The 22,305-nt window shown below is 43.2% G+C and overlaps 1 protein-coding gene across 2 annotated transcripts in view; it reads right to left on the bottom strand.

The window, feature by feature from the left end:
* Window positions 1-21,080, bottom strand: part of LOC105010721 (inositol polyphosphate-5-phosphatase A) — a 144,371-nt gene extending 123,291 nt beyond the window's left edge. For both annotated transcript variants that reach the window (XM_010870259.5, XM_010870260.5), the window contains exon 1: window positions 20,588-21,080. In XM_010870259.5, the coding sequence (XP_010868561.1) occupies window positions 20,588-20,659 (72 nt within the window). In that variant the 5' untranslated portion in view covers window positions 20,660-21,080. The remainder of the gene's footprint in view (window positions 1-20,587) is intronic.
* Between the last annotated feature and the right edge of the window lie 1,225 nt (window positions 21,081-22,305).

Here is a 22,305-nt window from a genome sequence, read left to right as displayed (position 1 = left end):
AATTACAGTAACGAGTGCATGCCTTACATACCGGTCCTCTGTGGGAGTCATAACTAAAACGCTTACTCAAATTGTTTATGTTAATACATTCTCGTTTCCAGCTACAACCTGGGAGCCATTATGGTTAACTGCCATGTCAAGGGCAGGGAATTTTGTAGCCATGTATGCTTGGGCGTTCTATCTAGCACCCTTTCGGTTCCAGGGTGGGATGCCGTACCCACGAGGTTACCACTCCTAAACAAACAGGAAGACTGGGTTTTCCTGGAATTGAATCAAAGTGCCCCGATAAGGTTTTCACTGGAGATGCGCAGCGGCCCCCCGTTTTGCCACGAGTTATTAAAGAAATACTTCAAGTTGGTCGAGGCTTGATCTCGACAACACCGACCGACGGTAAACAGGAAAGAGTTTGAGAGGGCCGTTACGTGTGCTGACCGGTATAGGTGGGTGAGTTGACTTCCCTGAGGTAGCGATCACAACGCGGACACTGAAACGAAACCACGCTACAATTCCAACCTGCCCTCCATCTCTCCTCTCCGTGACACATCGGCCTTCCGATACAGCCTTTTTTTCAACTTCCCAAACTTTCCCATATGTCTCCGGTCCTCACTGCTCCCACATTTCCACCTCTCCTCGGTTGCCCTCCGGCCCGTTTTTTCTCCCCCTCGTGTTGTCTGTCCCGTCGTTCTTATCTGGCGCTGCTCTCCTGCACATAGCATCCTGTTTGCACTGGAGCAGGACAAACATTGTGTCTGTGTGACGCAGAAGACATTTCACAGGCTATCACGTTTACTGCATTGGCCTGATATCTCTATAATTGGACACTTCCTGTTGCTGGGTCATGATGTGGGGGGGTGGGCAGTAAAGAGTGAAGGGGATAGAAAACAATTATTCCGTCAGTAATATTTCCATCATATCAGTCTCTCAAAGTCCATAGCACAAAAACAACACAGTAATAAGAAAGGCAAAACCCACCCCACTGGGATCCAAAACAAGACCCGCAGTCAGCCTGAAAAAGAACAACCTATCTATGTGCAGAATAAGTTAACATTTCTCACATTTCTCATAAAAAAGGTCCTCATCCCTCAGAAACCAACCCTCAAACTTGCCTGAAAGTGCTTCCCGGAAAAAAAAGAAATCACAGAAATATGTAGGTTTCCACAAAACCGGGTCATAAATCTCATTAATCATACAACAGAACCCCGGGACACCACCACCGTAGAGGTCACAGGAGCCGGGCCGAGACCCTGGACGCCAGCCACTGTGATGGGACAAGTGGGTGGGTGTGATCTGGAAATCTGCATTGCTCCGTCGCAAAGGATTCTGTCAGCGGTGGTTCCCAGGATGACCCAAACTATTTAAACATGGGTCAAATCTACTCACAGACTGAGTGGACGCTCCGCTCTCGCTTGGAGATGCGTGCGACGGCTTCTCATTTCCCATGGCCTGTCCCCTGCCACTGAACTCTGCTACCCCTCTTCATCATCATCTGAAATCCCGGGACACTCATCCCTGCAAAGGCCCTCCCAAGTCAATTCCCTTTTCTCCCCCTGTACTGCACAACGGCTACAGAAAGGGTGAGCCCCAGTCATGTCATTACAAAGGCCCGTCCGGGGGAGTCGTGTCGGCGGTTGCTCATTCAAATAACGCTGTGGTTCAGAGTGCATGCAAACGAGACGGTTAAAAGACACTTTTGAGGAACTTCCTCTCTGGAACACGCTCAGCTCCAGGCTGCTCACACAGAAAACCAGCACACCGTTTCCATCATTAACCAAATATCGCACAAGGGTGACTTACAATTTCACAACTCTAAAACACCCTTAGTCGCTGCAGGAAAAGCCAGATATGCCTACCTACCTATCTGTGGAAATGTGAAGCATCATTAAGAAATATAAGACATGTTAATGTGGACTAGAAGTGGGACTCGATTCAGTGCGCAGTCTGACTGTCTCTGATGTCTGGGAGTTACCTCTCTTGGTGCCATGTGCCTCGGCTCACAGCCTAATCAATTTCACAGGTTCAGCAACCATTCATTGGAGATTCACGTCTCTTTCATCTGCTTTAACCACATCACCCTGACAGCCCGAAACTTCCGTCAAGACCACGGATCAAACAGAATGAAATTGAGAGGACAGGCAGGCGCGGGCGCACACCCACACACACCCTCGTGCACACCGACGCACCCACACCCACAGAGCATACACAGGATGTGGAATATACACTACGCAGCATAAGGGATTGGTAAACAGGAATTGAGAGACAAAGTGCTGTCTAATCTCTGTGCTCCAGAAGCAGTGTAGGGGCGCGCACACGCGCACGCACGCAGCAATAAAAGCAGACAAAGACAGACAGAAATAAACCTCTATAAATACAGTGATTGTGACAGATGCAAATCTACGAGCACGTAAACCTGTTCTGAGGCATGACACACATTCATCATATTGAACGATTCCAGGCGAAACCAAGGGAGACAGCTGGGAGAAGGGTCCTTGGAGAACACACACACCAGACTAACATCCTGGTGGTCAGGCTGACTATTTCAAACCCGGCGGGATCATTACTGGACCCCCGCATGGTTCAACCTTGTTCAGGCTGAACGCTTCACATCACAGCACGGTAAGGCTGTCGATGCAGCCTCAAGTGGCCAGCCTACTGGTCGCCAGTTATCCCCGCCATCACAAACCAGGCTGGTTCTGGGCATTAGCGACATAAGTGACATACTGCAAGTGGTCGATTAGGGCCCCCACCAGCTAGCATCATGTGTATTAGAGGATCTAGGAATCACATAAAAAAGACAATACGAAATCACTCATCAAGCTTTATAATTAATCAGAGTCAATATTATTGTTGTCTATTTTTGTTGTTATGCATGCACTAGCATAACATGTTCCTGTTAATCTGACTTGCATTAAAAATGCAGAAGAGCTATATACATATTACAGACTTGTCACGTTTTCTCTCCATCCTTTCCTTAAAGCCACATCATATCTCCCTCTTGCAACTTCCTTCAGCTGTACTTGGCCCTGCTGCTTGCGCTGATCCTGCCTTTTCACTTAAATACATTTACATTGTTAGTGACATAAATATGTTAATGTAATATTTTGTACACTGCATATTGTATATATAATGTTTTTGGTGACAGTACATACCCTATGCTAAATGTAACATTTTTGACAAGACTATTAAGGAGATATGGAAACGTAGAACACCTAACACCAGACCGGACATCATGGGCTTTATTCAACAGGGCACACAACAGAAATCAGTTTGGGGATATTTTGCAACAAAGAACCGAAAATAGGTCTTCTTATAAAACAAGACCAGGTAGGGTTGGTCCAGCAGCTAAACCTGCTGCCTCTGCCGCAAATGGCAACTGTCTCTATCAAAAACAGCAGAAAACACACAAAAATGTATCCATAAAAATAGCAAGGCAATCAGTTTTCTTAAGTTTGGTGCTTAATGAAACGCATCCAGGTCATATGGGATCCTTCTGGAAACCTTCTGGAAAGCCCTAATAATTGCTATATGAAAACGATGTCTGTCACCAACACTCCCCAGACAGCGAAGATAAGGCCTGTCTTGCTACACTGACTCCTATTTACATGAAGCGCATGCAATGTTCAGCAGACCAGTCGTAGGGAATTATAAAGGCTTCCTGACTAGAATCACTGAGCCACAGCATTCTGTCAAGTCATGTGCAGACTAATTCTCCTACTCTTCCCGTTCCATCTTAAAATCCCTCTTCCAATCAGTTAGTTGGCTTCTCATGTGGTACAGTGCTTGCCAAAGCAAAAATTGGTGCAGCTGGTGAAAACAACTTAAGGAATTTCACCTGTATTGTATCTTCTAACAATATAGAAAACAGAAGCCTGTAAATAATTGAATTGATCCAACTAGACCTGACAACATGAGTATTTTTAGGTTTGCTACTGAAACTAATATTCATCAGAGCCAACCAAATGTCCAAAACGTTCAATGACTGGTATGTTTAGGAATGCAATTGTAAGTGGTATGAAGATGGCATCTCAGGCAGTTTCTGGCTGGTGAAACCTGCTTGGAGGAGCTGCTACTGCCCAGAGGCAGACGGTACTGGCAGCACTACAGAGGAAGGAATAAAGAAAGCAAGGAAGTAGGGAAGGAAGGAAAAAAGGAAGGAAGGATGTAAAGAAAGGAAAGCAAACAAGAGCAGAGAGAAAAAAAAGTTGTGTGAGACCTGATGTCCCCACAAAGACAGAAAAACCTGGAAAAGGGGTTTTATAAGGTACCATTAAGGAAAGTGCAATTTCCACCTGAGGGTTTATGTTTAGGTCGAATCCTACAGTCGGGTTTAGTATTTACATATAGATTACACACACAAAAATAAGCCTGATGATGAGTGGAAAATTGGTTCTCTTTCTTTAATAACACTATTTACTACATTCATAACCAGGGATTGTATTCAACAGAAAAAAAATAACAAAAAAACCAGAGCAGAAATTACTTGAGCATATGGGATGCCTACTCAGATCAAAACATTATTGGATTAATTATTTCACTCTAAATCTACCAAATAATCTACCAAACTAAAAGTAATATGTCAATAAGATTGCTAGTCAATATATCGGTACATTACTAATGATAAGGGTATGGGAATAGGGTTGGGGTCACATTTAGGGCTAGGGATTAACAAACCATACATAAAGTGGGTCTGAAGTTACCAAGAAATAGAGACCAGATCTACATAGAGCCACTCTCTAGAGCATTAACAATAACACACATGTGGTTAAGTGCTCAACATTGTGAGAGGAAAACATGACAGTTCCCTAGGGAACCCTAGCATACGTCACAGTCCCAGAGAGAGATCAATGAAGCTAAAGTTAGTTCAACACAAATCTCAAGCTAAAATGCCAATGACCCAGACACCGATTTATTCTCTGCCTCTCTCTTATTGCCTCAGCCTCTCCAGTTGCCTAACCCTATCCAGTTGCCTCTGCCTGCCTCTCTCCCCCCGTGTCTCGGCCTGCCTCTCTCCCCCCGTGCCTCGGCCTGCCTCTCTCCCCCCGTGCCTCGGCCTGCCTCTCTCCCCCCGTGCCTCGGCCGTCCTGTCTCTCTCCATGCCTCTGCCTTCCTGTCTCTCTTCATGCCTCTGCCTTCCTGTCTCTCTCTCTCTCTCTCCCCATGTCTCTGCCATCCTGTCTCTCTCCATGCCTCTGCCTGTCCCTCTCTCTCTCTCTCTCTCTTCCCATGCCTCTGCCCTCCTGTCTCTCTCTCCATGCCTCTGCCCTCCGTCTCTCTCTCCGTGCCTCTGCCCTCCTGTCTCTCTCTCCATGCCTCTGCCCTCCTGTCTCTCTCTCTCCATGCCTCTGCCCTCCTGTCTCTCTCTCTCCATGCCTCTGCCCTCCTGTCTCTCTCTCTCCATGCCTCTGCCCTCCTGTCTCTCTCTCTCCATGCCTCTGCCCTCCTGTCTCTCTCTCTCCATGCCTCTGCCCTCCTGTCTCTCTCTCTCAATGCCTCTGCCCTCCTGTCTCTCTCTCAATGCCTCTGCCCTCCTGTCTCTCTCTCAATGCCTCTGCCCTCCTGTCTCTCTCTCAATGCCTCTGCCCTCCTGTCTCTCTACCCATGCTGTCTCTCTGCAAGGAAATTAGGTAATAACTCTTCACTGTCTGTCTGCTTCCCTGGGCAAGGCCACAAGAGAATTTCCTCCACCACCAGCAAGTAATAAAAGGATGTCTTCAACAAAGATACACTTGTGGGAGCTATAAATAGGCAGAGAGCACGAGGGGGGAGGGAGAGATGGTGCTGTCCAAGGGGGTTGTGTATTGTTTGAACGGTCCAGAGTGGAAACTTTGGCAGAGTAAACAGGGCTGGGTAAAACAGTCAAGTGATAACCCCTCTCTGTTGTTCAACAGGCTGCAGAGAGATAAGGACCCCACACGCGCACAATCTCACACGCACTTGCACACACACAATCACGTGCGCACACACACACACACACACAATCGCACGCGGACACATGATGGAAAAGGAAAGCCCATACTGGCATTAACACTAGTGTATCGGATACAAGGAACATGGACACATTCACATAGGCTGTGTTAGTACACAGCCATCCCCAGCACGTAGTGGAACGGCTTCCAGTCATACATCCTGCTATTTCAGTAACTCTTTCACAACTAAGTAAACATATCAACTATGTTCACGTTTCTTAGAAGGGCCCTTATAACTGGAGAATGACAATAATTATGCCACTAGTATCCCTTCAGCAGAAACTTGGGGCCTGGCTTTTTGAGCTCCTCCAGAGCTCTGTCTAGATTGTAGGGATCGTAGGGAAAATAAATATTTCCATATCGTGAAACTGTTTTTGAAGATTGTCTTATTTTGACATAATTGATTATACTTTGAATACCGAATTGTTTTCAGTACTTTCCTTTCCATGATCAAAAACTATTTTGTACTTCTGTAGCACATGGTCAGCATTAAGGCCTGGAACATCAAATCACAACCAAATTCCAGCACAGAATCACAAAACATGTTCAGTCTTAAAAAAATCACAAGAACAGCAAGACACATACTATCACCACCTATGTAAAGTGACAAAATTGTTTGACGAAGTCACCGGCCTTTCACAGCCTTTACGGATCTGTTCTAGAAGAGAGTTCAAGTGTTAATCCATGCTTAAGGGAGTTTTGGTCAGCTATTTGTGCAGTGGCCGGCGTCGGGTGAGTAGTGTTGAATATTATGGATGTGGCGAAGGAGACAGTGGGCTGCAGAGCAGAGTGGGAGGACTAATGACACCATAATAAGGAGGCACTACATCTAGGATGAGGGATCCCAGGCAGGCTTTGAGTCAAACGCATACAAATTCCAATCAATTCTGAATGTAAAACCAGTCCTAAGTTTAACCATCCAAAACATCTGTTTTGTTTGAACTGTTGCAAAGTTTGACAGACAGATGCGGCACCATCTGGCTTAATTATAAACATCAAGGTTTGTGTGTATGACATGAAACAATTGTGTGTGTGTGTGTGTGTGTGTGTGTGTGTGCCCTCCACAGGCAGGTGTAAATGTATGTCCACAGGACATGCTGCCTTAAATGACCACCAGTCAGTAAAACTGAGCAATAGCAATGTTAATCTAGAGAGTTGTCTGAAATCGTTCTGCTCCTTTGTTGAGGGAAATCCGAGCAAGCAGCAGTCAAACGTCCACTTTCCCAACAGGCAGATTTGACATTTATAGTGCGCACGCACGCACGCACGCACGCACACGCACATGCACACGCACACGCACACGCACATGCACACGCACACGCACACGCACACGCAATCCCTTGCACACATCAGTACTTCAAGGTAACTAAAAAAGTAAAATTAAGCAGGGGCTCTGAATGACAGTGTTGCTCACTTCTGTTCAGGACGTTGGACAGATGTAACATTAGGACGTGTTGTTATAGGGGCAGCATGTTGCTAACTTCTTAATCAGTTTGCCTACCAACCAACCAAAACGTATTCAAACACACCACGGTGATGACAAAGTAAATGCATGTCGTAGGCCTTGTTTTCTGCTGAACAAACAGTCTCATGGGAAAGTGTGTGTGTGTGTGTGTGTGTGTTCCACGCGTGCATGTGTGTGCAAAAAAGGGAGAAATACAAGTGACTGATGGAAGTCAAAAATTCAGCCAGCAGAACATTGCGGTACCACCTATCTGAAGATATGTAAAACCAGACAAGGTTGGAATACGGAAGGTGGAAGCCATGGCGTTTGGATCCATGAGAGAAATCCACCCTCTGGGGCCCACACAGCACATAGGCTCTCCTCTCTCCTAAATAAATTAAAAAAAGAGTCCCCTACTGGAAGAAGTCAGAGGTGAAGGGGATCCATCAATCCATTACAAGTCTGATAATGGAACTTCAGCGGATGTGTGAAGACGACAAACTGTCATGTTGTAGCCTGACAGGGTAGACTTGCTTTCCAGGGTGTGTGTCCGTTTGTTCAGCACACGTTTCATAAAGCTGCAGAAGCAGTGCATTTGGGTTATGAAGCCGTTTTATTTAGTCAAGAGGGCCACATGCGAGCCGAGCTGTGTGAAGGCAAAGCTGGCAGGCAGGGAGATGTCTTCACCAGGGTGAGTAGGAGGTGTTCTATTATTAAACACATTTGGCTTTCCAGGAGAACCGTTGGGTAGGATAGTCAGAAGGCTTTTTACCATTCGCCGTGCGTCCAAACAAGTTGTCATAGTTTGACTAACGACCGGAGATATCCGTTTGGAGTCATGCACATTATTCAGTGAAAACACACAGGGGTGATATACTGTCAAACACACATCGACATTATATGGGGCCATCGACCCAATTATTCCTATAAACATTACAATGCATTTCAAAGGACCAATAATGAACCTGTGTTCCTTTAGCACTGACACACCTAGTAATAGAAGAGACAGGGAAAACAGGCTGTCCAATCTAATGTTCCCTGGTTCTGTTAGTCAATACAGCATGTACCTGCTGTGACAGGCCCCACTAAGGTTAATCAAATGATTTCTGCAGGAGGAAGCTCACCTGGCTACCTGCTTCAAATATGTTGAAATTCTTGCGACAGGGCGAGTATGGACATGCATGCAACGAAGCGAGTAGAGTCAAACTGTTCTCACGAGGCATGGCAGACATAAGAACGTTTGAGTGAACCTATAGGATATATCCAACCACAGCTTTTAGGCTAGATACATCTCACCCCCCCCCCCCCCCCCCCAACTCCTAGCATCTGTGATGGCCTCTTACTGGCTTGGCCAGCGCAGGACATAACCCTATACACCCCTTATTGCCCAGCTGATGTGAAATAGAAGACTCTGCCTTGGTTATTTCAATTCCCTTGTTGTACAAGACAATGTGACAAAAAAGTGAAGCACGTCTGTCTCCGAGCACTTCCTATGAAAAGCACACATCGCACCTTAAAACAAAACCGGTCTAAAACCCACAGAAACCCTGCAGAACCTCTGCCCTCTCCTTCCTCTCATCCACCCAACGGGGAGAGACATGACTATTACCCCCTATTAATTAGAAGTCTTGATGTAGCGGGCCCAGATCAACATGGTTCCTGACTCCCATGCTATTAGCTCGGTTCACTTGTAATGGAAGTCTGTGTCAGGGGCTTTTGCCTGAGGTGGACAACCGAACTAAGGTGGCAGGGCATGAACGTCCACACACAGACACACCGATGATGTCTATCTCAAGCAGGCAAGTGTGAATGGCATGACAGGCACGCCTATAACATGAGGCTTTTGGGAAACACAACGTGAGTTCTAGCCTGGGACAGAAACGTTATTTTGGGGGATTCCTCTCGACACCAGTAGGAGATGGGGTGGGGAGAAGATAGTGTTTTCACGGGACAGTGGAAAATGGGACAGAGGGCTCCACAAAGACACCCGGGCTATACACTTCTTAGACAGCTGTAGTGTACATAGGCAGTGACTTCCGCAAGCATTCAACCTCTGTCAGTCCACTTGGCAAAAAGACCTACAAATATGGACCCAATCAACTTCATCTAAAGCCACAGGTTTTAGTGCAAGTGCAAGTGGTTTTCAGGCTGGTCGAGAGGGAGCATGTCCATTATAAGTCTTCCCTCCTCGTAAGTCCTAATGGCTCTTAGAGTGGACCAAAGAGGCACACACGGACGCTTCCAGCCATTATCCCGTTTCCTTATCTGGACGGTTGAGCCATTCTCAACACTCCTTCTCTTACCCAGATAGAGAGTCAGTGGGTCAGTGCAACCTATTTGTGGACAGGAGGAGAAGGGGGTTACTGGAACAGTTCCCTCCTCTGAGCTTCTAAAAACACCGGCCTAGTCCACTGACTGACCGCCTGCCTGTTTTCATTGTTTAAATCAGCAGACTAATGGAACAGATGCTTCATTCTCGGAAGTCAAAGAAATAATCCCACCGGCTGGTTTACGCTGGACCTATCGTTTCCTGCCCTCAGCTGTGCTACCAGGCCACGGGAAACCGGTAGACCCTGTGGACTTCAGCTCTCACTGAGGCTTTGGCCCCTATCCGCTAGACAGCAAACGGTGGAAAACCAATGAATATAGCCCTGGTACTGCCAACTAACCGGTCCTTCTCTCGTCACCGAGCTAGGCTCTTGTCAGTGCCGGTTGAAAGACGACAGAATAAAATGGAGAAGAGGCAGCGAAGGCAGTGGACAGCCAGGGTGACGTCTGAGCCACAAGTCCATACCCGGTGTAGTTCAGGTCCATCTGGTTGGACAGACCGATGGCAGTAGGCCATGTCTACAAACGCTGTGAACTGACAAGCTGTTGGCGAGGCAATGTGATGAGCGTATGACTCAGTTGTGAATTCAAACATGAGTGACGCAATGAAGAGGAAAACCCTGGTACAGGAAAGCAATGCGTGACACAGAGAAGGGAGTATCCCACAACACAGATACAGATCAACCTGAAGAGGAAAAAAAAAGATCTGCAAAATCAACACTTGGTCTGCAGAAAGTCATTAAAGCGCATGCAATGTTTCTACGGTTTCTGAACTGTTATTGAAGAGCCGGTCATTGTCAACAAATGGGCCTTGTTCTTATCGATGTAATGGTGTAGCCTAGTCTTCTGAGGTCTCTGGAATACATACAGTTCTCTTCTTCCAAATTACGGGTGGTAAGAAACAACATCTAAAGGTATGTTCTGAGGGTGCAGGAGGAGAGTACAGACAGCGTACAAAAATAGCATCTATCCAGAACATTTAATTCCAGCAGCAGCATCCCAACATTGGGACTCTGTAGCATTATAAAATCAGCAGAGATGGTGATGTCAACTAAAAGCATCAGTTTGTCAAAGCCTCCACTCTCAGGAACTCTGCAATTTTCAAGTCAACCACTGGCTGATAGTCGTTCAACAAGCCTAGCCACTTCATGACAGTATAAATTAGGGCAGTGGTTCCCAACCAGGGGTACTTGGCCTCTCCACAGGGGGTACTTGAAAGCACTCATGACACCATAGACTTACTAGTGAAATTAACATGAGGGGGTACTTCAGGGGTACTGAAAGCAGTGCAAAAATATTTTGGGGGTACAGTAACAGAAAAAGGTTGGGAGACACTGAATTAGGGGACATTGGTCTTCCTCCATTATAGAGTTCCTTATTAACCAGCCTTGCTTCCCAACTTTTCAATGTCCACTTCTGTGCAATTACATCATCTAAAACACCTAGCAGCCCTACTCTTCCTCAACAAACTCAACGGTGGATAAGACAATCTGACAGGACAAACGTGTTGTTCTAATCATCCTCACACCAGTTTTAATTTAAAACACACAAATTGTAGCCAAATAACCTTCCGCCACTCTAAACACACACCGCAGGCTATTCAATGATATTATCCACTTAGCCTGCCCCCATTATCTAGCATCAGTCATGTGATCTGGGCCTAAATATAAACCAACATCATTTTCCACTACTGTAGCTATTTCTGTTCCGTCTGAGATTAACATTCTTTAGCGTTTACAGAAAAACACAATTTGCTCCACTCTACGGAGGAACTCCTTTAGTACTCTTAGTAATGGGCTTGCCAATGGTAGCAACATGAAAGTCCTCTTTACCTTCATATAGACACTCTGTGCTTGATGGAATAAGTCATTTAGGTTTCCAAGCCACGACATGGCAGCAGGGCCTATACTGGGACAGAGGTGCAGGGCACCAGTTTTCACATTTTAATTAATAGCTTTTCTACCATCAGTAGTGTAAATATGCCGGCTCACTGAAGTCTGGATCCATTTGAAATAAGACAGGCTGTGACAGCCAGAGCTAATGAGCTGTCAGAGGACTGTGAAAAAGGCTGGTGCACCCAGAGAGGGCACACAGCACAGCCCATGTGCCCATACTGTAGAACAGTACCACAGTGGGTCAATAAGGAGATGAGCTGCTTCATAAAACATCAAGGTCAGCAGAGACATCAGGAACTCTCTAAATTATAGGAGCTTTACTACTTTATGTGAAGTGTATTGGTAGTAGCTGAAGAAAATGTGCCTGGCAACGCAATCTCCTTGCTTTGGCCAAATGCACACTCACAGATGTTAGTTTGTTATCCACAAGGTCTCTGCAAATAAAAATAGCCTTAAACCTAAGAGATTGTAAAGAAGGCCAACCAATCTCATCGGTCCCCCAAAAACCGATATGCAACATTTGAAGAAAGAAATCCTAATTGGTCTTGATAATCTGATTGGTTAGAGATGATGACATCATTTATTTTGAAATCCCATAAATGAGTAATGGAATGACCCTCAAGCTGTAATATGTAGCGATAGAGTGCAGCAGAAAACTTCTCGTTGAGTCATCAGGCAAACAGCAAACGACATCCAGGTCTGATTTTCATGTGACGTACACTTTAGGCATTGGCAGAGCTGTCTCTTTAGATTAAGGTAGGGATAATGTTGACCTTTATAATGGCAGGCCCAACCTGCATCTGTGTGAAGGAAGGTGCCCTCTGTCCTCAGTCTAGAGTTCAAAAGTTTAGCAATCTACTCCACTCCACCATTTGGCGATTGCATGCCAGAATCGGGCAACATTTTTCAGTATTTCAGATTGTTGACTGCTGAAGTATTAAACATCCTTCCTCACAGTAAAGTTTGTTTGTCTGAATTGCCAGAACACTGTTATACCAATCCTATTTTAAAGCTATCCTGGTGTGAAATTGCTCCATTATTGGAAATTCCAATCACAAATAAAAACATGAAGCTCAATGAATCACACATTAAAATCAAACTCTAAACACAATCACACATTTTTACAATTTCCACTAAAACTGCAATGCAAATGTAAAGTTTTTCTAACAAAATGATAAAACTATCCAAAACTTGTTTTAAAGACCTACTCTACATTAAAATATGTATGCAGAAAGTGTGGATGATGACCCATCCTATGTCCAAAAATATCTATTTCAGAAATCAAACTAAAGTAAGTGGACTGTCACAGAATTACAGGAGCCGATATAATGAGTCCCTGATCTGTAATAAAAACCACTGCATTATATAAGGACTATGGGATGTATTCATTATGATGCAGATTCTCCTGCTTTCCAGGGTTTAATCAGGGCATCAGCGAGCTGGATCAGGGCATCAGTAAGCTTCTGGACAGTCTGTGATGCTAATTGGCGGCGTCGGATGCACTGATACATAACGTTCCAGAGGTTCTCAGTTGGATTCAGGTCTGGGGAACGTGAGGGCCAGTCAAAGGCATCAATGCCTATATCATCCAGGAACTGCCTACACACTCTGGCCACATGAGGCCAGGCATTGTCCTGCACCAGCAGGAATCCAGGGCCCACTGCACCAGCATAAGGTCTGACGATGGGTCTGAGGATTTCATCCCGGTACCTAAATGCAATCATGGTAGCATTGGCTAGCACGTGGAGGTCTGTGCAACCCTCCAAAGATATGCCAGACCATCACTGACCCACTACCAAACTGGTCAGGCTGGATGATGTTACAGGCAGCATAACGTTCACCACAGCATCTCCAGACTCTTTCATGTCTGTCACATGTGCTCAGTGTGAACCTGCTCTCATCTGTGAAGAGAACGGGGCGCCAACGGAAGACCTGCCAATTGTGGTGTTCCCTGGTGAATGCCAATCAAGCACAGGTCCCACTAGAGGATGTTGGGCCCTCATGCCACCATCATAGAGTCAGTTTCTGACAGTTTGGTCAGAAAAATGCACACCAGGAGCCCACTGGAGATCATTTTGTAGGGCTTTGGCAGTGCTCCTCCTGTTCCTCCTCGCACAAAGGAGCAGATACCAGTCATGTTGCTAGGTTGATGGCCTTTTACGGTCCTGTCCAGCTCTTCTCGTGTAACAGCCCATCTCCTGCTATCTCCTCCATGCTCTTGAGGCAGAACTGGTAAACACAGCAAACCATCTTGCAATGGCATGTATGGATGTGCCATCCTGGAGGAACAGGACTACCTGTGCAACCTGAAAGGGCTGCAGGTATCACCTCATGCTACCAGTAGTGACAAGGACACTAGCAAAACACAAAACCTGAGAAGAATCAGTCAGGAAGGATAAGGAGAGAGCAACTCTCTGTGAACACCAACTGCAAAACCATTCCCTTTTTGGAGATTGTCTTGCTGGTGCCTCTCCAGCGCACCTGTTGTCACTTTCATTTGCACCAAAACAGGTGACAATGATTCACAATCGCTTATGCGTCCTAATTGAAAAGATCGACATCCCTGAAGTAATACTGACTTGGTGTTATATGGTAATGATTATATGTTCCCTTCATTGAGCAGTGTATTCTGAATGCACTTATATATATATATATATATATATATATATATATATATATATATATATATATTATATATATATTATATATATATAAAAAACGCAGACTTGTCAGTCACTGATGGCGGATGGGGTTAGCCTACAGGTGGTAAGAGTTGCTTGAGAATTACAAATGTTTTCCATTCCAATAAATGTTGAAACTACTTTGAACAATGGCAAAAACCAAGCACTAAACCAGCACAGGCCTAAGCTACAAAATGACAAAGTTGAACCAGACACTAATGTACTATAGAATAGCAAATCCAAATTAACAAACAGAAAAGTAGGTGTGCAACACATTCACAAATGTAAATAAAGGACTAAAACTTGACCTTTCCATTTGAAGTTTGCCTTCCAACATCTGAACCAGCACTGTCTGCTGATGAATGTTTGACTTTGCCTCTGGACCTATGGAGATGATAAATGTTTGACTACCGCATCCGGGGAACTCGGACGAACATGAAAAGGACGATGAAAGATTCACATGCAGCTGAATTCTTGTTTGAACATCCCACACACCTTTCTTTATTGAGTACTTACGGTCATGTTCAGTCAATATCGTCAACATGGGGTGAATGGGCGCGTCGGTTCCAGGGAACTTTTCTACTGATAGTGATCACTAGGTTATCACTGAAGGAAGAAGAAGCACGCTGCTTAATGGAGGAAACCCACTAATATAATTGCCATTTGCATGTTTGTAAACGGCATACTAAGGTGTCTTAGAAGGATGTGATGCCACCACAAGTCACAAAAATATTTACTGTTATGCCTTATATTGGAGGGATGATTGATTGGTTGACAGGGAGAGAAGCTCTCAGGTGTGCACCATGTTAATTGTGTTGAGATCTAGTGACGACATGGCTGATGGATTATATTGTTTTCATGTTTTACAAAACAAAACACTATAATCCTGTAAGAGACCACTTCCATCAAGACAGGAATGCTATTTCATAGGTTGAAAGAGATCCCTTTGAAAAAATGAGTATTTATTGGTAAAAGACAATCATTTAGAATGTCTGTGTATTTGGTTGACGCTAATCTCCCAGAATAGCTGTGTATTACTGGTGTTTTCCTTGCAATCTAACATTTGCAAACAAGAACAGGGATGCACCTACAAGAAAAATCATGGCCGATAATGATATTCACAAACCACAATCGACTAATGTTTCATGGACAGGTGTGGGCTATTTCTTCGTTATTTCTTCACCAATTAAGCAGGTAAAAGGTCTGGAGTTGATTCCAGGTGTGGCATTCGCATTTGGAAGCTGTTGCTGTGAACCCACAACATGCAGTCAAGGGAGCACTCAATGCAAGTGAAACAGGCTATCCTTAGGCTGCAAAAAAATCCATCAGATAGATAGCAGGAACATTAAGAGTGGCCAAATCAACAGTTTGGTACATTTGGAGAGAAAAAAGAACGCACTGGCGAGCTCTGCAACACAAAAAGGCCTGGATGTCCACAGAAAACAACAGTTGTGGATGATTGTAGGATCCTTTCCATGGTAAAGAAAAACCCCTTCACAACATCAAGTCAAGTGAAGAACACTCTCCAGGGAGGTAGGCATATCATTATCCAATCTACCAGAAAGAGAAGACTTCACAAGAGCATATACAAAGGGTTCATCACAAGGTGCAAACTATTCATACTGTAAGCCTCAAGAATAGAACGGCTAGATTAGACCAAAAAACATTTTAAAAAGACAGCACAGTTCTGGAACAGCATTCTTTGGACAGATGAATCTACGATCAACCTGTACCCGAATGATGGGAAGAAAAAAGTATATTACAGATGTTTTACAGATGATGTGGAACATGGTTGAGGTATTGTGAAGACATGGCCATGCATGGCTTCCGATGGTATTGGGTCACTAGTGTTTATTGATGATGTGACAGAAGACAGAAGCATTTGGATGAATTCTGAAGTGTATAGAGATTTATTGTCTGCTCAGATATAGCCAAGTTGATTGGACAGTGCTTCACTTTGCAGATGTACAATGACCCAAAACATACTCCAAAAGCAACCCAGGAGTTATTTAATGCAAAGAAGTGGAAAATTCTGCAACAGCCGATTCAATCACCTGATCTCAACCCGATCAAGCATGTGTTTCACTTGCTGAAGACAAAACATAAGGCACAAAGACCCACAAACAAACAACAACTGAAGATAGCTGCAATAAAGGCCTGTCAAAGCTTCACAAAGGAGGAAACCCAGCGTTAGGTAATGTCCTTTGGTTCCAGACTTCAAGCAGTCATTGCCGGCAAAGGATTCTTGACAAAGTACTAAAAATGAACATTTTATTTATGATTGTGTTAACTTGTTTAATTTAATTTGAGCTCCTGAAATAAGGGGACTGTGAATGAAAATGGTTGCAATTCCTAAACATACATTATTTTTGTTCAACCCCTTTAATTAAAGATGAAAGTCTGCATGTCAATTACATCTCGGTTGTTCCATTTCAAATCCATTGTGTACGGAGCCAAAATTATGAAAATTGTGTCAGTGTCCAAATATTTCCATACTTTCTAACTTGCATTTGTGGATGTAGCGACATACTGTTTTCACAGAAAATGGTTTTCAGAAGTGTTCCTGAGCCCATGCAGTGATGTCCATTACAGAATAATGTCTGTTTTAATGCAGTGCCACCTGAGGGCAAGAAGATCATGGCAATCCAATATTGATTTCCGGCCTGGTCCCATATATGTACCATAGATGAGGAGATCCCCAAACACTAAAAATGTCGCATTAAGAAACATTATTCTTAAATTGTTGCACTATTTGCCTGCGGAGTCTTTCACTCAGTGGTGAACCCCCCCATCTTTACTTCTGAAATACTCTTTTTATAAGCAATCACATTACTGACCTCTTGCCAATTCAACTAATTAGTTGCAAGATGTTCCACAAATTATTATAATAATTGTTTTAAATAAAACAACTTGTCCAATCTTTTGTTACCCATCCCAGCTTTTTTGAAACACGTTGCTGGCATAAAATCGTAAGCAGGCATATATCTTTCAAGAAAAAATGAAATGTTCTCAGTTTCAACATTTTATATTTTGTCTTTGCACTATGTTCTATTGAATACAAGGTTTAAATGATTTGAACATCATTGCACTTCAGTTTTCTTTACATGTTACACAGCGTCCAAACCTTTTTGTAAAAAATTGTCTTACATTTATCTATCATTTGTTTTTTGCAACGATTATTTATTTGCTTTTGGATTTGGACATAAGTTTGTGAAACTGTATGCACATATTTGTTTATTGTGATTTTATTTGACAGTTGCATTATATATTTGTGACATGGTACTTACAAGTTTGCAATGTTTTGATCTCTAACAAATAGTTTTCATTGAATTCTTCAGTGTAAAGTTGTCCCATATTTTGGAAGTCTTTGGTTGTATGCGACTTCCCTCCGGTGTAGCCTCCACTTTCTCGCTGCGTCTTGTGTAGACCCAACTAATCTATAGTGACCTTCATTGCGAAAATATGCAATTATCAACGTTATCGTAATTTTTATGGATTACTTATTGTAGCCCTAAATTGACCATTACAAAACACTTTTGCATTTATGTTAGCACAGCTGAAAAATGTTGTGCTGATTAAAGGAATGGCCTTCTTTAGACAAGTTGAGGTTCTGGAGCATCAGCAATTGTGGGTTTGACTACAGTCTCAAAATGGCCAGAAACAAACCACTTTCTTCTGAAACTCATCAGTCATTCCAAAATATTCCAAATATATCATACAACGCTAAGTACTTAAAACAGACCAGCGCCAACTGTCAATGAGGCAATGTGATGGTCTAGGGGTGTTTGGGTGATGATAAAGTGGAAGATTTATACAGGGTAAAAGGAATCTTGAAGGAAGGCTTTCACTCAATTTTGCAACACCATGCCGTACCCTGTGGACGGTGTTTGATTGGAGCCAGTTTCCTCCAACAACAGGACCGTGATGCAAAGCACAGCTCCAAACTATGCAAGGATTATTTAGGAAAGGCTAGAACAGTCACCAGATCTCAACCTTATTGAGCTTTTATGGGAGCAGCTTGACCATATGGTACGTAAGAAGTGCCCATCAAGCCAAACAAACTTGTGGGAGGTGCTTGAAGAAGCATGAGGTGAAATCTCTACAGATTACCTCAATAAATTGACAACTAGAATGCCAAAGGGTCAGCAAGGCCGTAATTGCTGCAAATGGAGGATTCTATGATGAAAGTAAAGTTTTAAGGACACAATTATGATTTAAATTAGATTAATTGCATCTAACCTTGTCAATGACAATATTTCCTATTCAGTTTGCTATATTTCCTATACAAACTAATTTCATGTATGTTTTCAGGGAAAACAAGGACATTTCTAAGCGACCTCAAACTTCAAATCGGTAGTGTATGTTATATTCTTATGAACAGGCCTTGGCCGATAGTAACCACAAACAAATATAAACAGTCAAGTCTTACCAATGCCAAAATGCATCACCAGGAGCCAGGAGTTACAACAATAAAAAAAGCAGTATTTTCTAGTGGGTGTCTTAACACACATAATGTGTTAAGACACCCAAAGCTTAGTAGCCAATAGGAGTGGAAATTTGCAGTGTCCCTGCAAAACAATACCACGACAAGTAGGTCATGACCCGATGTTATCGCGATGCTGAAGATATTGTAATTCTTTAAGTATTAAGATTCAATACTGTTGTAGCCTATACTGAGATATACTTTTTAATTTGAATGAGGAAATCACCATATCAAGGACATAATATATTTTGTAGAGGTCTAAAGCAAAAGTTAACCCAACAAGAGAAACCTCCAATTCAAACAGATTAATTTTGAAAGCTGAGATACTCAACAAGATTTTAATATCAAATAATCAGACTGCCTGTTGTAGCCTTTACAGTAAAAGAGCTGGCTAGTACTGAATGTTGAATATGATGATTGTGTCCACAGTCTGACATGTCATTAAACAAAGAACTGTAATACTGATGTGTATCAATTTTTGCGCCCAACATAAGAAGTCAAGACGGGTACTCTAAAATAGCCAGTGTAAGAACCCTTGGAGGGGAGGGAGAGAGTCTCTTCAACTGTTTACACAACATTGAAAGTGATACAAGGTGTTAGGAGCTGTAGCTGGCTCTACTAAAAGGTCATTGTTAACACATCAACATGCCAGTAAAGAAAATAACCCTCCATTTATTCTGCTTACAATCTATGATTGTCACTGAAGCCAACAAAGTATTGTACTTAGGGTTACTCAGTTGTTTAAAGCTGGGGTTGACAACCGTGGTCCTGGAGTACCAAAGGCACTTGGTGTTTTTGATTTAACTGAGATCAGATATGTTGAAAAGGCTACTTGCTATCACTAAACCATGATTAATTAGCATAGGTGGTTAGCTGCAGTGACTGGTTAGAACAAAATCAAGCGGGACTTGTGGCACTCCAGGAAGAGGGTTGCCCCTTATGTACACCTACAAGTGTAGTAAGTAATAAGAACAAAGAATGTATAATTCATTCCAAGTTGAAAGTGTCTTGAAAATGAAATGGGTCATGAAAAGTTATTAGAATGATACTAGGAGTGAATACTGAATAAACATTAACAGATCAGTAAGGTAATTCAAACAGACTAGTCAAGCCTAATCCTCAACATGTTGTAGGTAGGGCACAGCTTTTAGACAATATTCAGTTTCACTTTGCACATATATCTTGTGAATGGCCTACATGTCTGTCAACGAAACCTTTCCATGATCCTTCGTACAGTGGACCCATTTACAATGTCAGATGAACGTTCCCTATCTGAATATGTGCAACAATATGTAGCCTATGGGCAAACAAAAAAATTGCCTCAGTCATCTCTGTTAATCAAACCTACAGATACAAAACAGGTACTGTACAGTAGGCTACCTGAAGAAACCAACACCATTTCTCTGTCACTAGAAGGATTTTCAGTAGCCTAGGGCTATGATATTAGGGTAGAACTACTCCCAAACCCAGCTGCAGTACAGAATAGAGAAAGGTCCAAAACATGCAGACGACCATAAAATAATACCCCCCCCCCCCCACCCTACCTCCCAAGAATAACTCAGTTTCTGTAATGATAACAAGCGTTATCAATCTTAATGACTTGGGAGGCCCACGTTATGCTTTTACTCATGTGAAGTAATGTGCAAACGACCGATCATGACATATCATGGGCTCAGTACACACAAGCACATCAATGTAAAGACTTCGTTAGAATAAATGTTGCCAACACAACAGGACAAGTATTAAACGTAGTAGACAAGGTATAGAAATCTATCGCAGGCAAAGGAACTCACATCTTCAAAGAGCGATCCGACGTTGGCTGTCACGAGCAGTATTCCCGAGCCTGCTGTCAGCTTCCCCGCCATAATTCTTTCCGAATCAGATGTGTAGCGTACTTTGACTGTATATAATTGAAAGTAACACGATTCGCTAAAGATTTCACGAGCCTGGTTCGGTTAAAATACTGAGGAATTGTGAATGCAGCCAGGTTTGTGACTGCTCGGCTCACTCATAACTAGCAAGGCTCGTGCATCTAGTTGGTTGCTGACGGTCTGCTGCTTTGTTGATGTTTCGGCTACTTTTTCACATTTATAGCCATCGTTAAAAGTTGCCGTTTTAATCCATAGCGACTACTTGACTCTGGTTCATTTCAATGATGCGTGTTTCCCTGGCTTTTGCAGTGAAAAAGTCTCCCTCGTATGCCGCGACTCAGAAAGGACCATTGCCTTGATTGTTTAGAGAGGATAGGCTGGAGTCCTTCACTGTCCTGACGTCACCAAGCGAATGGAAAGATGTAGCTTTTTTAAAAGGGCAACGCACCACTACAAACGCAGAGCAAGAGGCTTCCTGTCAGAGATCCCTTACGCGACTTGGTGGTGCAAAAAATTGGTGAATTTAACTGACCCTTCTCCTGACCAATGAATTGCATTCCCTATGAAGCATCTGTCATATCACAATATCATAAACATGGACAGGTGATCACTGACCGGTGTTTTGACAGATAATACAAGATTTAAAAAATAAATCATCATCAAAGTAGGAAGATAAACGCACTGTAACCATTAGCTCACATAAACACTGGCTATTAAGAAAAATTGCAAATAATAAATGTTACCGTTGCAGTATGTCAGTGCAGGAAAGAAGGCTTACATCTTTTTTATTTTTTTATTAAAGATTACACTAAGCCACTAGTTGTTGTTAAACTGGCAGCATATATCATGGCCTTCCCATTAACAGTTAGCTCCGCAGGTTTGTCATTTATTAGCCTGTACTACTAACATTTCTATAAGCTGGAATGTGGAAATATTTTCCTTTTTTTGGGAACCATGTCTCCTTAATCATTGCTTAAAAAAAATTGGTGGGACCCACTTTAGGGTATTTCTCCAAAAATGCTTAAAATGCTTAAAATAAATATTATTTATTGACATGTTACTCAATATACATTCAAACTTGACATGAATAAGTTAGGGCTTTGAACATTCAAAATAAGAAAATTGTCATACCCTCCCCTAATGGTCTGGACGAAGTGAGGTCCATTGGAGCCTTTAAAATAATACTTGGCAAGCAACAGGTCAGAACATACAATAACTAATCAGAGTGAGTTATATTTCATAACAAGATGACAATATGGTGGAGTTATGACCCAAAAAGGGGAGATGGGCAAATAGGGGGACACAGAGGAAGTCCCTGAATGTTTTGGTGTGTTTCCACTTTCGAGGGTTGTAGGACACATGGCTCATTGAGATTTTGTAAAGCGAGCAAGGAGATTAATGCCATAACAAGTTATTCAAAGTGTCGACAGCTGTGTCTGGCAGTGTGAGTGTGTTTGTGCGTGCGCATGCCGTGTGTGTGTGTGTGGTTGGGTCGCCTGTGTGTGTTGAGAGAAAGAGCATATTGGTTGCCTGGCCCTTCCGTTTTATGCTTTGCATGTGTTGGTGCTGGCAAGAGACACCAGGCGTGACCAGTGTCTGACCTCTCAGCCACAGACATAAGGAGAGTAATGACCCTCCAA

This window comes from Esox lucius, chromosome 6, assembly GCF_011004845.1.
Source record: "Esox lucius isolate fEsoLuc1 chromosome 6, fEsoLuc1.pri, whole genome shotgun sequence".
In the NCBI taxonomy this organism is placed as follows: domain Eukaryota; kingdom Metazoa; phylum Chordata; class Actinopteri; order Esociformes; family Esocidae; genus Esox; species Esox lucius.
This window is presented reverse-complemented; position numbering and strand designations above follow the sequence as displayed.